The following is a 16,194-nucleotide window of genomic DNA, read 5'->3' on the forward strand; positions in this document are numbered from 1 at the left end:
TAGATGGGGTGAGTGGTGGGGTTAAAAGTGGGTGGGCAAGAAAATGCAAATTCCTGTTGTATGAATTACTGTTGTGAAAATATCATACCCCCAAGACATGCTAACCTGTTATTGTCAATGGTGAGAAGTTTCTGTTAAGTAACTTTCTGGCCTTAAACCAGTGAGTAGGGCAGGGAAGTTACAAAACACAGTTACAAAAGAGAGAGAGGGAGAGAGAGAGAGACAGGGAGAGGGAGAGAGACAGGGAGAGGGAGAGGGAGAGAAAGAGAGAGAGAGGGAGAGAGAGAGGGGGAGATGGAGAGAAAGAGAGAGAGGTAGAGAGAGAGACAGGGAGAGAGAGAAAGAGAGTGAGAGAGACAGGGAGAGAGAGAGAGAGACAGGGTGAGGGAGAGAACGAGAGAGAGAGAGAGAGACAGGGAGAGAAAGAGAGAGAGAGACAGGGAGAGAAAGAGAGAGAGAGAGAGACAGGGAGTGAAAGAGAGAGAGAGACTGAGTGAAAGAGAGAGAGACAGGGAGAGAAAGAGAGAGAGAGAGAGAGAGAGAGAAAGAGAGAGAGAGAGACAGGGAGAATAAATTGACAGATATAAATAGTGAAAGAAAATGAAAAAGGGAAAGAGGGAGGAGCAACAGTTCTCAACAGGTTATTGCTGAAGAGCATGTATTTATTTCACTGCACCACTAATTGTGGGTGTTGGTTTGAGCCCAGGATCCTTCTGTACAATTAGACTGAGAGAGAGAGAGAGAGAGAGAGAGAGAGAGAGAGAGAGAGAGAGACAGAGAGAGGAGGGGGAGAGCGAGGGGGGAAGGGGGGGAGAGAGAGGGGGTAGGGGAGGGAAACAGAGAGAGAGGTGGGGACAGAGAGAGAGAGAGAGGGGCAGAGAGAGAGAGGAGGAGGGAGAGCGAGGGGGGAAGAGGGGGAGAGAGAGGGGGTAGGGGAGGGAGACAGAGAGAGAGAGAGGGGGGACAGAGAGAGAGAGAAGCAGAGAGAGAGAGAGAGAGAGAGGAGGGGGAGAGCGAGGGGAGAAGAGGGGGAGAGAGAGGGGGGTAGGGGAGGGAGACAGAGAGGGGGGGACAGAGAGAGAGAGGCAGAGAGAGAGAGAGAGAGAGGAGGGGGAGAGCGAGGGGGGGAAGAGGGGGAGAGAGAGGGGGTAGGGGAGGGAGACAGAGAGAGGGGGGGACAGAGAGAGAGAGAGGTTTACTGTTAATTTTTATTGTTTTTCACTTTATATATTCACTTTATATATTATCTACCTTACTTGCTTTGGCAATGTTAATACATGTTTCCCATGCCAATAAAGCCCTTGAATTGAATTGAATTGAATTGAGAGAGGGGCAGAGAGTGAGAGAGAGAGAGGGGGGAGAGAGGAGGGGGAGAGAGAGGGGGGAAGAGGGGGAGAGAGAGGGGGTAGGGGAGGGAGACAGAGAGAGAGGGGGGGGACAGAGAGAGAGAGAGAGAGAGAGAGAGGTGTAGTCAACCAAAGCATGTGCTCACCTTGCCATGCTAGATTTGGGGCTCCTGGTTGGGTGGCAGAGGGGGTAAGGGTAGGTAGGTGGATTTGTGGTGGCAGGTAGTCTAATGGTTAGAGTGAGGCTACCTGGAATCCCTGGGCTGACAAGGTAAAAATCTGTTACTCTGCACCTGAACAAGGCAGTTAACCCACTGTTCCCCGGTAGGCCGTCATTGTAAATAGGAATTTGTTCTTAACTGACTTGCCTAGTTATATAAAGGTTAAATAAATAAAACCCTTTTTTAAGGGTAACAGGTGTGAGTGGAGTGGAGGGGTTCAGTGAAAGGACCAGCATAGGAAAATGACTAAATGGAGAAAAAATTACTTTTACATAATGGAGAAAAAATGGGAGGGATGGAGAAAGTGACTAAAACGAGGGAGTGACAGAGAAAGAGGGAGGGAGAGAACAGAGAGAAAGCCAGACAAGTCTTCCTGCCCTCTTTCTTTCATTCACTCACCCACTCCGTCCCAGCGAGAGAGAGCTGGTAACTCCGAGACAGAGAGAGAGAGAGCTGGTGACTCCGAAACAGAGAGAGAGAGAGAGAGAGCTGGTGACTCCGAGACAGAGAGAGAGCTGGTGACTCTGAGACAGAGAGAGAACTGGTGACTCTGAGACAGAGAGAGAGAGAGCTGGTGACTCTGAGACAGAGAGAGAGCTGGTGACTCCGAGACAGAGAGAGAGAGCTGGTGACTCTGAGACAGAGAGAGAGAGAGCTGGTGACTCTGAGACAGAGAGAGAGCTGGTGACTCCGAGACAGAGAGAGAGAGCTGGTGACTCTGAGACAGAGCACAACTGCCAGGTGAGTTATGAATTGATTTTGTTCACTTTTATTCATCCCATCCCTTCTTCATTCTCTCTCTCTCTCTCTCTCCTCGCTCTTTTCATTTGTTCTTTCTCTCATCTTTCTGTTATCTTTCTATCTATTTATCTCCCTCCTATCATCTGTCATTTACCTCCATCTATTCTGTCTTCACTCTTCACTTCTCTTCTCTCCAGTCCTCTTCTCCTCCTGTCTTCTTCCATCTCTCCATCCCTCGCTGGGTCTCACTCCCCCCACTTTTCTTCTCTTCTTTTTTGCTCCCCTCCTCTCTCAAACCTCTCTCCTCTCCTCCTGCATTCTCCTCTCCTCCTCTCTCCCACCTCTCTCTTCCGTTCTCCTCTTCTCCTCTCCTCCTCTCCTCCTCTCTCCCACCTCTCTCCTCTCCTCCTCTCTCCCACCTCTCTCCTCCGTTCTCCTCTTCTCCTCTCCTCCTCTCTCCCACCTCTCTCTTCCGTTCTCCTCTTCTCCTCTCCTCCCTCTCTCCCACCTCTCTCCTCTCCTGCGTTCTCCTCTCCTCCTCTCTCCCACCTCTCTCCTCCGTTCTCCTCTTCTCCTCTCCTCCTCTCCTCCTCTCTCCCACCTCTCTCCTCTCTTCCTTCGTTCTCCTCCTCTCTCCCACCTCTCTCCTCCGTTCTCCACTTCTCCTCTCCTCCTCTCTCCCCCTCTTCTCTCTCCTCTCTACCTTCATGGTTACAGCATTTAGATTCTCCAGTGTCGTGCTTCCCTTGTCTTGTCTTGTCTAGAACCAAATGTTACCCAACACTGTAACCTTCCACTAATTTGACTGTGGATGCGTCTCAATACGCTACAGTGGATTACTCCCTCCTCTTCTCCTTTCCTGTCTTTGTCTCCTTCCCTTCATCTGCACTGATGTAAACGTGATGTGAAAGCACCGGACAGATGAAAGTGCAGTCATCCATACTCTCACCTGTTCTGGATCTTAATATTAGTGCAGATGAAGGCAAGGAGACGAGGAGAGGAAACCAATATTCAGAGCATTGAGATGCAGCTCATCTTACACACAGTAGCAGCCTGATACTGTGTTGTTTGTGTGTGTGGGCATTTTTAAGGCCCTGTTTATTTGCCTGCCTGGCTGTCTCAGTATAACTAGACGAGGTTTGAGGGTTTGTGGACGGGCCTCTGCTGATTTTAGCTTTGGTCGGTCGCTACTCTCTTCCCCTTTCTGGTTAACTCCCTAATGGCACCTTATTCCCTATATAGTGCACTATGGGCCCATAGGGCTCTGGTCAAAAGAAGTGCACTATGTAGGGAATAGGGTGCCATTTGGAACGCAGGCAGAGACACTGAGTGCTTCTGTGCTTCTGTTATCAGTGTTATTTCCACTGTGCTTCGGGGGCTGTTCTCTGGCTCTAAGGCCGTTGGATACATGGAGGTGTGTGCCTGACTAATGGCATGTTTCCACAGTGGAATGTTTCCATCTGATCTGAGGGTTCTACTGGGGGTTGGTGCACAAACAAACTATCATTTCAAAAGGCTTTTCATGTTGGTAGTTTACAATAGTGTTGATTGGTTTTATGTAATTTTCACAAGTGTCTGAGAAACAATGTATTTTTTTGTGCGTGATTTTAAGTGATATCTCTCTCTCTCTCTCTCTCTCTCTCTCTCTCTCTCTCTCTCTCCTCTCTGTCTCTGTCCCCCTCTCTGTCTGTCTCTCTCTATCTCCCTCTTTGTCTCTCTCTGTCTCTGTCTCTGTCGCTCTCTCTCGCTCTCTCTCTCTCCCTCTCTCTCTATCGCTCTCTCTCTCTCTCTCTCTCTCTCTCTCTCTCGCTCTCTCTCTCCCTCTCTCTCTCTATCACCCTCTCTGTCGCTCTCTCTCTCGCTCTGTCTCTATCTCCCTCTTTGTCTCTCTCTGTCTCTCTATCTCCCACTTTGTCTCTCTCTGTCTCTGTCTCTCTCTCTGTCTCTCCGTGTGGCACACTCACTGTGGCACACTCTCTCTCTCTATCTCCCTCTTTGTCTCTCTCTGCCTCTGTCTCTCTCTCTGTCGCTCTCTCTGTCGCTCTCTCTGTCACTCTCTCTGTCGCTCTCTCTGTCTCTCTGTCTCTCTCTCTCTCTCCCTCTCTCTCTATCGCTCTCTCTGTCGCTCTCTCTCTCTCTCTCTCTCTCTCTCTCTCTCTCTCTCTCTCTCTCTCTCTGTCTCTCTCTCTCTCTCTCTCTTTCTCTCTCTCTCTCTGTCTCTCTCTCTCTCTCTCTCTCTCTCTCTCTCTTTCACCCTCTCTGTCACTCTCTCTCTCTCTCTCTCTCTCTCTCTCTCTCTCTCTCTCTCTCTCTCTGTCTCTCTCTCTCTCTCTCTCTCTCTCTCTCTGTCTCTCTCTCTCTCTCTCTGTCTCTCTCTCTCTCTCTCTCTCTCTCTCTCTCTCTCTTTCACCCTCTCTGTCGCTCTCTCTCTCTCGCTCTCTCTCTATCTCCCTCTTTGTCTCTCTCTATCACTCTCTCTATCACTCTCTCTGTCTATCTCTCTCTATCTCCCTCTTTGTCTCTCTCTCTCTCTCTCTGTCTCTCTCTCTCTCTATCACCCTTTCTGTCGCTCTCTCTCTCTCGCTATCTCCCTCTTTGTCTCTCTCTGTCTCTGTATCACTCTCTCTATCACTCTCTCTGTCTATCTCTCTCAATCTCCCTCTTTGTCTCTCTCTGTCTCTCTCTGTCTCTCTCTATCACTCTCTCTATCACTCTCTCTGTCTATCTCTCTCTATCTCCCTCTCTGTCTCTCTCTGTCTCTCTCTCTGTCTCTCTCTGTCTCTCTCTGTCTCTCGTGATCTCTCCGTTCCAGACTGAATAAGGATGTTGGGCCTCCTCCTGTGTGTGAGTTCCCTCCTCCTTCCCCTCCTCTCCCCCTCCCTTGCCCAGGGATCAGGGCCGAGGGTGCGCCTGGCAGGTGGGAGGCGGGGCCCCAACGAGGGTCGCGTAGAGGTGTTCTATAATGGGGCGTGGGGGACGGTGTGTGATGACGAGGTGGATATTAACCTGGCCAACGTGGTGTGTCGAGAGCTGGGCTTCTCACGCAGTCTCACCTGGGCTCACAGCTCTAAGTTTGGGGAAGGACAAGGTACGGTAACACCTTACTTCCTTAATAATCCTCTTCGTTGCTGGAACTTAAGGCTTTCACAAGAGAGCGTCACTGTTGCCCGTCTTCTGCCTGTCTGGAGATTATGTTTCGTGACATCGGTTCAACCTTTACTTATGTGGGCTGGTCAACTGGGAGAATCCGTTGTATCTTATTGATCGCTCTTGATTGGCTGCTAACGAGGAAGTGTGCCCCTTCTTGTCCCATTAGGTCTGATCTGGTTGGATAACGTGCACTGCATGGGGACGGAGCTCTCCCTGTCTGACTGTCACTCCAACGGCTGGGGGATAAATGACTGCACCCACTCTGAGGACCTGGGGGTCGTCTGTAGCACCCAGAGGAGGGTCGACTACTCCCCTAACCAGGTAGAGGGCTCCCCCACATCCCTGGCCGTCCCAGTGGCCTCGGCCCGACCACAGAGGATCCCCAACCTCTCCACACCGCCACGTCTAGCCACAGTCCAAGAAGGGGTGGCCCCTCCTCCCCCTGCTCACATCACATCCCCCGGGAGAAGGGGTCATGAGATCGCCCTCCACCGCAACACCCCCAGAGGTCAGGGTCAAAGTTCACGGCAACAGCGTCGGGGTCATGATATCCACTTGCGTACCCGGAACGGCCAGAGTCAGGCGGGAGGGGAGGCCAGGACGAGACAGGAGAACCTGGCCGTGCCCCAGGGGCATCAGATCCCCCCCCGGCTGGGGAATGGTGCAGCCTACAGGCAGGCCCAGGATGTGGGGCGGACCGGACCACAGGCGGCCAGATGGGAGGCAGAGATCCCCAGGCAGCCCAGTGGGAACCATGTTGAACCAGAGGCAGACATCACCAACGTGGGCTTCGTTGACATCACAGACGGACAGGTGACGAAAAACACTTTCTCTCATCCTCTCTGTCTTGCTCTGCCTCTCTCTTGCTTCCCCTTTCTCTCATCCTTTCTGTCTTGCTCTGCCTCTCTCTTGCTTCCCCTTTCTCTCATCCTCTCTGTCTTGCTCTGCCTCTCTCTTGCTTCCCCTTTCTCTCATCCTCTCTGTCTTGCTCTGCCTCTCTCTTGCTTCCCTTTCTCTCATCCTTTCTGTCTTGCTCTGCCTCTCTCTTGCTTCCCCTTTCTCTCATCCACTCTGTCTTGCTCTGCTTCTCTCTTGCTTCCCCTTTCTCTCCTCCTCTTTGTCTTGCTCTGCCTCTCTCTTGCTTCCCCTGTCTCTCATCCTCTCTGTCTTGCTCTGCCTCTCTCTTGCTTCCCCTGTCTCTCATCCTCTCTGTCTTGCTCTGCCTCTCTCTTGCTTCCCCTTTCTCTCATCCTCTCTGTCTTGCTCTGCCTCTCTCTTGCTTCCCCTTTCTCTCTCTCGCATTCACAAACATACACTCAACCCTCCCACCCCCACACACACACACCTGCCCCCACACACTCAACACCCCAACACTACTGTACTGTACCGATCCACGGTCGCCTCACGTAGCCCCATGGCAACTCTCGGGGTACAGGAAGCTGGTTGGTGGAGCCAGGAGCCCACAGCCCGATAGGCACGCCGTAATTACAGACGGCCCTAAAACCAGGCCTTTTCCGGATCCAATTCATAATGGGCAGTATCCCGCACGTTCAGGCCTCAACCTCTAGTAGGTAAACAGACCCAACTCCCTAAACACAGGGCTGTTTGCAGAGCCTCCACAGAGGAAAGACCAGCCCATCTATCACCTACCCATCTGTTAGACCTCGTAACATCTTATATACTGAAGCTAAGTTCATGACCTTACCACTGTTTTGGAACGTAATACACACACACACATATACACACATACTGTATACACACACATATACACTACCCTTCAAAAGTTTGGGGTCACTTAGAAATGTCCTTGTTTTTGAAAGAAAAGCACATTTTTTGTCCACTAAAATAACATCAAATTGATCAGAAATACAGTGTAGACATTGTTAATGTTGTAAATGACTATTGTAGCTGGAAACGGCAGATTTTTTTATGGAATATCTACATAGGCGTACAGAGGCCCATTATCAGCAACCATCACTCCTGTGTTCCAATGGCACGTTGTGTTAGATAATCCAAGTTTATCGTTTTAAAAGGATAATTGATCATTAGAAAACCCTTTTGCAATTATGTTAGTGTAACCGATGGCTAGCTAGTTAACGGGGTGCACGCTAATAGCGTTTCAATCGGTGACATCACTCGCTCTGAGACCTTGAAGTAGTTTGCTACTTGCTCTGCAGGGGCCGCGTCTTTTGTGGCGCGATGGGTAACGATGCTTTTTGGGAGGCCGTTGTTAATGTGTGCAGAGGGTCCCTGTTTTGAGCCCAGGTAGGGGCGAGGAGAGGGACGGAAGCTATACTGTTACATTAGCACAGCTGAAAAACGTTGTCCTGATTAAAGAAGCAATACAACTGGCCTTCTTTACACTAGCTGAATGTCTGGAGCATCAGCATTTGTGGGTTTGATTACAGGTTTAAAATGGCCAGAAACAAAGAACTTTCTTCTGAAACTCGTCAGTCTATTCTTGTTCTAAGAAATGAAGGCTATTCCATGCGAGAAATTGACAAGAAACTGATGATCTCGTACAACGCTCCCTTCACAGAACAGCGCAAACTGGCTCTAACCAGAATAGAAAAAGGAGTGGGAGGCCCCGGTGCACAACTGAGCAAGAGGACAAGTACATTAGGCACGCCTCACAAGTCCTCAACTGGCAGCTTCATTAAATAGTACCCACAAAACACCAGTCTCAACGTCAACAGTGAAGAGGCGACTCCGGGATGCTGGCCTTCTAGGCAGAGTTCCTCTGTCCAGTGTCTGTGTTCTTTTGCCCATCTTAATCTTTTCTTTTTATTAGCCAATCTGAGTTATGGCTTTTTTTTTGCAACTCTGCCTAGAAGGCCAGCATCCCGGAGTTGCCTCTTCACTGTTGACGTTGAGACTGGTGTTTTGCGGGTACTATTTAATTTAAGCTATTGTAGCCGTTTTCAGCTACAATAGTAATTTACAATGTCTACACTGTATTTCTGATCTATTTGATGTTATTTTAATGGGCATAAATGTTTTATTTAAAAAACAGGAACATTTCTAAGGTTCTACCCGAAACTTTTGATACACACACACACACATACACACACACACACACACACACACACACACACACACACACACACACACACACACACACACACCCTGTTTTCAGTGTGTTTGTTCCTTCATGTCCTTGTTGTGTAGAGACTGCGATGGCAACTAAAGTTAGATTCTGTTCTCTCCCCCCTCTCTCTCCCCCCCCCTCCTCTCCCAGACGGCCAGTAGGGTGAGACTAGAGGAGGTACGTCTCCGGCCCGTTCTGACAGGCGTCCGTACCGGCCTGCTGTCAGAGGGCGTTTTGGAAGTGAAGCATGCTGGGAGGTGGCGTCATGTGTGTGACCAGGGCTGGGACCTCAGCGGCAGCCGTGTGGTGTGTGGCATGCTGGGATACCCCTCCGCCGAAGCATACGACCACACCGTCTACAGGTAAGGGAGAGAGGGTGTGTTTGTGTCTGGAAAGGTGTGTCCCCATTTTGACATCCTCATTTTTCACTTAAATGTGTGTGTGTGTGTGTGCATGTGTGAGTGCTTGTGTGTGTGTGTGCATGTGTGAGTGCTTGTGTGTGTGTGTGTATGTGGGGGGGGTGCAGAGCCAGCATTACTACCACCATCCACACAGCAGTTACTCACCAGCATTGGGCTAACCATGCCTGCGTGTCTGGACTTTGCCTCATCATAGTAGGCTGTGCACTTTTAAATAGTCTTAAAGAGCAGGTGTGTGTCCCAAATGACTAGCTAGCCTTTTTAGTGCACTACTTTTTATCAAAGCCCTGGTCAAACATAGTGTGTGATTTGGGACGTAGCCTTAAATAGTATGTTGTTAATGTCAGAGGCTGGCTGTAGGAGGAGCATCATGTGTGTTTGGATGGAGACCAGGAACGGATCCTCTAATCTCATGTAATTATACACAACCGGTGGAAAAAGCATACGACAGCACTTCCTATAAGTCTTGTAAAAACTCTCTAGTTTTCTCTATCTCTCTTTCTCTATCTCTCTCATTCTCTATCTATCTCTCACCCCATCTATCTCTCACCCCGTCTATCTCTCACCCCGTCTATCTCTCACCCCGTCTATCTCTCTTTCTCTATCTATCTCTCACCCCGTCTATCTCTCACCCCGTCTATCTCTCACCCTGTCTATCTCTCATTCTCTGTCTATCTCTCACCCCGTCTATCTCTCACCCCGTCTATCTCTCATTCTCTATCTCTCACCCCGTCTATCTCTCTCTGTCTATCTCTCATTCTCTGTCTATCTCTCACCCCGTCTATCTCTCACCCCGTCTATATCTCATTCTCTATCTCTCACCCCGTCTATCTCTCTCTGTCTATCTCTCATTCTCTGTCTATCTCTCACCCCGTCTATCTCTCACCCCGTCTATATCTCATTCTCTATCTCTCACCCCGTCTATCTCTCACCCCGTCTATCTCTCATTCTCTATCTCTCACCCCGTCTATCTCTCTTTCTCTATCTCTCACCCCGTCTATCTCTCACCCCGTCTATCTCTCACCCTGTCTATCTCTCATTCTCTGTCTATCTCTCACCCCGTCTATCTCTCACCCCGTCTATCTCTCATTCTCTGTCTATCTCTCACCCCGTCTATCTCTCATTCTCTGTCTATCTCTCACCCCGTCTATCTCTCACCCCGTCTATCTCTCACCCCGTCTATCTCTCATTCTCTATCTCTCACCCCGTCTATCTCTCACCCCGTCTATCTCTCATTCTCTATCTCTCACCCCGTCTATCTCATTCTCTATCTCTCACCCCGTCTATCTCTCACCCTGTCTATCTCTCATTCTCTATCTCTCACCCCGTCTATCTCTCACCCCGTCTATCTCTCATTCTCTATCTCTCACCCCGTCTCTCTCATTCTCTATCTCTCACCCCATCTATCTCTCACCCCGTCTATCTCTCATTCTCTATCTCTCACCCCGTCTCTCTCATTCTCTATCTCTCACCCCGTCTATCTCTCACCCCGTCTATCTCTCATTCTCTATCTCTCACCCCGTCTATCTCTCACCCCGTCTATCTCTCATTCTCTATCTCTCACCCCGTCTATCTCTCACCCTGTCTATCTCTCATTCTCTATCTCTCACCCCGTCTATCTCTCACCCCGTCTATCTCTCATTCTCTATCTCTCACCCCGTCTCTCTCATTCTCTATCTCTCACCCCATCTATCTCTCACCCCGTCTATCTCTCATTCTCTATCTCTCACCCCGTCTCTCTCATTCTCTATCTCTCACCCCGTCTATCTCTCACCCCGTCTATCTCTCATTCTCTATCTCTCACCCCATCTATCTCTCACCCCGTCTATCTCTCATTCTCTATCTCTCACCCCGTCTCTCTCATTCTCTATCTCTCACCCCGTCTATCTCTCACCCCGTCTATCTCTCACCCCGTCTATCGCTCGTTCTCTATCTCTCACCCCGTCTATCTCTCACCCCGTCTATCGCTCGTTCTCTATCTATTTCTCTCTCTCTGTTCTCTCTCTACCTCTGGTTTCAGTATCTGTGTTTGTGGCTATACATGGTTTGGTTGGGTAAGGTTTGTGTCTTTCAGTGAGAAACGTTTATTGATACAATTATCTTTGTTTGTGTTTTTGTAGGCTACAGTAGTTCCATTATTTCCCCAAGTCTCCCACATGTCACTTCTACAGTCATATTCTAGAACACTTAGACCTGTAGAATCCATTACCCGGGCGATGGACGTCTCGGTGAATCTCGTCCATCTGTCTGTCCCCAGCTGTAAATAACCTTTATAAAGGCACAGACCTTTAAAGCCTACAGACACACAGACCACCTCTGTCTGTCTGTCCAGCCACAGCCTTTATTTACGGCCTGTGTGGAGGATGTCTCCTCTACCCTAAACTATCTTTACATCCCAGATAATTACAGCTAATGTCCAGGTTAGGCTGCTGAATAAACACACACACACACATATCCTTTCACACACACATGCATAGAGACATGGAGAGGCAGAGAGATAGAGAGATGGAGAGGTGGAGGGCACACACACACACACACACACACACACACACACACACACACACACTGCTACATTTAAAAAGATCTGTTCCTCTTTACAATCACTTCCTGATTGAGATCACAAACCATAGAGTTGGATAGGGGAGGCACTTAGCACACCATTGTGGCAAAGACCCAAAGAGGTGCCCTCTCTCCAACTCTATGTCACTAAACCCACCGAGACCTCCACATTTTTCTCGTCTAGGAATCCCCTTTTTGGGGAAGATTTCCAGCTTTTTTAACAGAGGTTTTCTGCCCCAGTTGACGAGGTGTGAGGCTGGAGAAAGGCTGTGAGAGGTTGTGAATGTTTCACCGCCAGAGAGAGAGAAAAAAAAGCTTTTTGTTGTTGTTCTTTTTCTTCATGAGATGAAAACATTGCCACGTTTGCTGTTCCCCTCTCAGAGGAAATAACAGTGATTAGATGCCAGCATTTCGTCTCTCCAAATCTCTCTACAGTTTCTAAATCTGTTTCAAAGAGAACATTAGGCCAATGTTGACACAGCGCTTAAAGGTGTTTATACACACACACACAACTCTAGAGGATTTTAGACAAACATTTCACCTCAGTAGTCAGTTAGTGGCCCTGTGCTGGCCTCCCATTTTGCCAGCCAGTCATTTGGAAGAGCAGAGGGCCTCCCACTTTGCCAGCCAGTCATTTGGAAGAGCAGAGGGCCTCCCACTTTGCCAGCCAGTCATTTGGAAGAGCAGAGGGCCTCCCACTTTGCCAGCCAGTCATTTGGAAGAGCAGAGGGCCTCCCACTTTGCCAGCCAGTCATTTGGAAGAGCAGAGGGCCTCCCACTTTGCCAGCCAGTCATTTGGAAGAGCAGAGGGCCTCCCACTTTGCCAGCCAGTCATTTGGAAGAGCAGAGGGCCTCCCATTTTGCCAGCCAGTCATTTGGAAGAGCAGAGGGCCTCCCACTTTGCCAGCCAGTCATTTGGAAGAGCAGAGGGCCTCCCACTTTGCCAGCCAGTCATTTGGAAGAGCAGAGGGCCTCCCACTTTGCCAGCCAGTCATTTGGAAGAGCAGAGGGCCTCCCATTTTGCCAGCCAGTCATTTGGAAGAGCAGAGGGCCTCCCACTTTGCCAGCCAGTCATTTGGAAGAGCAGAGGGCCTCCCACTTTGCCAGCCAGTCATTTGGAAGAGCAGAGGGCCTCCCACTTTGCCAGCCAGTCATTTGGAAGAGCAGAGGGCCTCCCACTTTGCCAGCCAGTCATTTGGAAGAGCAGAGGGCCTCCCACTTTGCCAGCCAGTCATTTGGAAGAGCAGAGGGCCTCCCACTTTGCCAGCCAGTCATTTGGAAGAGCAGAGGGCCTCCCACTTTGCCAGCCAGTCATTTGGAAGAGCAGAGGGCCTCCCACTTTGCCAGCCAGTATTATTTATTTTTACACCGATGGCTGGTGCTTCCTTCCACCTAAACCACAGAGCAGATGAATGATGGTGTCTTAGCCTCCTTCCACCTAAACCACAGAGCAGATGAATGATGGTGTCTTAGCCTCCTTCCACCTAAACCACAGAGTAGATGAATGATGGTGTCTTAGCCTCCTTCCACCTAAACCACAGAGTAGATGAATGATGGTGTCTTATCCTCCTTCCACCTAAACCACAGAGTAGATGAATGATGGTGTCTTAGCCTCCTTCCACCTAAACCACAGAGTAGATGAATGATGGTGTCTTAGCCTCCTTCCACCTAAACCACAGAGTAGATGAATGATGGTGTCTTAGCCTCCTTCCACCTAAACCACAGAGTAGATGAATGATGGTGTCTTAGCCTCTTTCCACCTAAACCACAGAGTAGATGAATGATGGTGTCTTAGCCTCCTTCCACTTAAACCACAGAGTATATGAATGATGGTGTCTTAGCCTCCTTCCACCTAAACCACAGAGTAGATGAATGATGGTGTCTTAGCCTCCTTCCACCTAAACCACAGAGTAGATGAATGATGGTGTCTTATCCTCCTTCCACCTAAACCACAGAGTAGATGAATGATGGTGTCTTAGCCTCCTTCCACCTAAACCACAGAGTAGATGAATGATGGTGTCTTAGCCTCCTTCCACCTAAACCACAGAGTAGATGAATGATGGTGTCTTAGCCTCCTTCCACCTAAACCACAGAGTAGATGAATGATGGTGTCTTAGCCTCTTTCCACCTAAACCACAGAGTAGATGAATGATGGTGTCTTAGCCTCTTTCCACCTAAACCACAGAGTAGATGAATGATGGTGTCTTAGCCTCCTTCCACCTAAACCACAGAGTAGATGAATGATGGTGTCTTAGCCTCCTTCCACCTAAACCACAGAGTAGATGAATGATGGTGTCTTAGCCTCTTTCCACCTAAACCACAGAGTAGATGAATGATGGTGTCTTAGCCTCTTTCCACCTAAACCACAGAGTAGATGAATGATGGTGTCTTAGCCTCCTTCCACCTAAACCACAGAGTAGATGAATGATGGTGTCTTAGCCTCCTTCCACCTAAACCACAGAGTAGATGAATGATGGTGTCTTAGCCTCCTTCCACCAAAACCACAGAGTAGATGAATGATGGTGTCTTAGCCTCTTTCCACCTAAACCACAGAGCAGATGAATGATGGTGTCTTAGCCTCCTTCCACCAAAACCACAGAGTAGATGAATGATGGTGTCTTAGCCTCCTTCCACCTAAACCACAGAGTAGATGAATGATGGTGTCTTAGCCTCCTTCCACCTAAACCACAGAGCAGATGAATGATGGTGTCTTAGCCTCCTTCCACCTAAACCACAGAGCAGATGAATGATGGTGTCTTAGCCTCCTTCCACCTAAACCACAGAGCAGATGAATGATGGTGTCTTAGCCTCCTTCCACTTAAACCACAGAGTATATGAATGATGGTGTCTTAGCCTCCTTCCACCTAAATCACAGAGTAGATGAATGATGGTGTCTTAGCCTCCTTCCACCTAAACCACAGAGCAGATGAATGATAGAAGGACAAGCACAGCCATCTCTGCTCTACTGTTTGTTTCAGAGAGCCTAACTTCAGTATCTGTCAGGGATGGACAGCTGGGTTGTGTCCCAAATGGCATCATACTCCCTATATACTGCACGACCACAGGGCCCTGTTCTAAAACAGTACACTAAATAGGGAATATGGTGCCATTTGGGCAGATCCTGGTGTTCTGGGCGTTTAACTTGAGGTTGAGAGGTTGGTTTATGCGTCAGTGAATGACTGTCTCTTCTGTGGTGCCAAATGGTGCTTTAGTCTGGTTTGGTCCAGTCTCACCCGGGCCAGGCTTAGCCAAGTCTGGTTTGGTCCAGTCTCACCCGGTCCAGGCTTAGCCAAGTCTGGTTTGGTCTTACTCTACTGGTTGGCCAAGTTCACTTTGGCCTCACCCGGTCCAGTCTTAGCCAAGTCTTCCCAACCTGGTCCAGTCCTGGCCAAATCTTCCCAACCCGGTCCAGGCTTAGCCAAATCTTCCCAACCCGGTCCAGTCTTAGCCAAATCTTCCCAACCCGGTCCAGTCTTAGCCAAGTCTTCCCAACCTGGTCCAGTCCTGGCCAAATCTTCCCAACCCGGTCCAGGCTTAGCCAAATCATCCCAACCCGGTCCAGGCTTAGCCAATTCTTCCCAACCCGGTCCAGGCTTAGCCAAGTCTTCCCAACCCGGTCCAGGCTTAGCCAAATCTTCCCAACCTGGTCCAGTACTGGCCAAGTCTTCCCAACCTGGTCCAGTCCTGGCCAAGTCTTCCCAACCTGGTCCAGTCCTGGCCAAGTCTTCCCAACCTGGTCCAGTCCTGGCCAAGTCTTCCCAACCTGGTCCAGTCCTGGCCAAGTCTTCCCAACCCTTTGGCCAAAAGTATTCTACATGCAAACATTCACGTCTCCTCCTCGCCCCTCACACCTCGCGCTCACTAAGAAATAGGGTACCATTTCAGACACAGCCTAAATATCCTTTTATCCTGGTACATTCACTCTGCTGTGTCAGCTATAACCCCACTGACCTGCTGTGTCAGCTATAACCCCACTGACCTGATGTGTCAGCTATAACCCCACTGACTGATCTGGTGTCAGCTATAACCCCACTGACTGATCTGGTGTCAGCTATAACCCCACTGACTGATCTGATGTCAGCTATAACCCCACTGACTGACCTGATGTCAGCTATAACCCCACTGACTGATCTGATGTCAGCTATAACCCCACTGACTGATCTGGTGTCAGCTATAACCCTACTGACTGACCTGGTGTCAGCTATAACCCCACTGACCTGCTGTGTCAGCTATAACCCCACTGACTGATCTGGTGTCAGCTATAACCCCACTGACTGACCTGGTGTCAGCTATAACCCCACTGACTGATCTGGTGTCAGCTATAACCCCACTGACTGATCTGGTGTCAGCTATAACCCCACTGACTGACCTGCTGTGTCAGCTATAACCCCACTGACTGACCTGCTGTGTCAGCTATAACCCCACTGACTGACCTGGTGTCAGCTATAACCCCACTGACTGACCTGATGTCAGCTATAACCCCACTGACTGACCTGGTGTCAGCTATAACCCCACTGACTGATCTGGTGTCAGCTATAACCCCACTGACTGACCTGATGTCAGCTATAACCCCACTGACTGATCTGGTGTCAGCTATAACCCCACTGACTGACCTGATGTCAGCTATAACCCCACTGACTGACCTGATGTCAGCTATAACCCCACTGACT

The 16,194-nt window shown here is 49.5% G+C and overlaps 1 protein-coding gene across 1 annotated transcript in view; it reads left to right on the forward strand.

The window, feature by feature from the left end:
• Nucleotides 1-1,900: 1,900 nt before the first annotated feature.
• Nucleotides 1,901-16,194, forward strand: part of LOC135530278 (lysyl oxidase homolog 4-like) — a gene marked incomplete at its 3' end in the record, with an annotated part of 29,173 nt that continues 14,879 nt past the window's right edge. The window contains exons 1-4 of the mRNA XM_064958627.1: nucleotides 1,901-2,308; nucleotides 5,121-5,396; nucleotides 5,625-6,271; nucleotides 8,697-8,908. Of these exons, the coding sequence (XP_064814699.1) occupies nucleotides 5,132-5,396; nucleotides 5,625-6,271; nucleotides 8,697-8,908 (1,124 nt within the window). The remainder of the gene's footprint in view (nucleotides 2,309-5,120; nucleotides 5,397-5,624; nucleotides 6,272-8,696; nucleotides 8,909-16,194) is intronic.

This window comes from Oncorhynchus masou, unplaced genomic scaffold (assembly GCF_036934945.1).
Source record: "Oncorhynchus masou masou isolate Uvic2021 unplaced genomic scaffold, UVic_Omas_1.1 unplaced_scaffold_1313, whole genome shotgun sequence".
Lineage (NCBI taxonomy): Eukaryota > Metazoa > Chordata > Actinopteri > Salmoniformes > Salmonidae > Oncorhynchus > Oncorhynchus masou.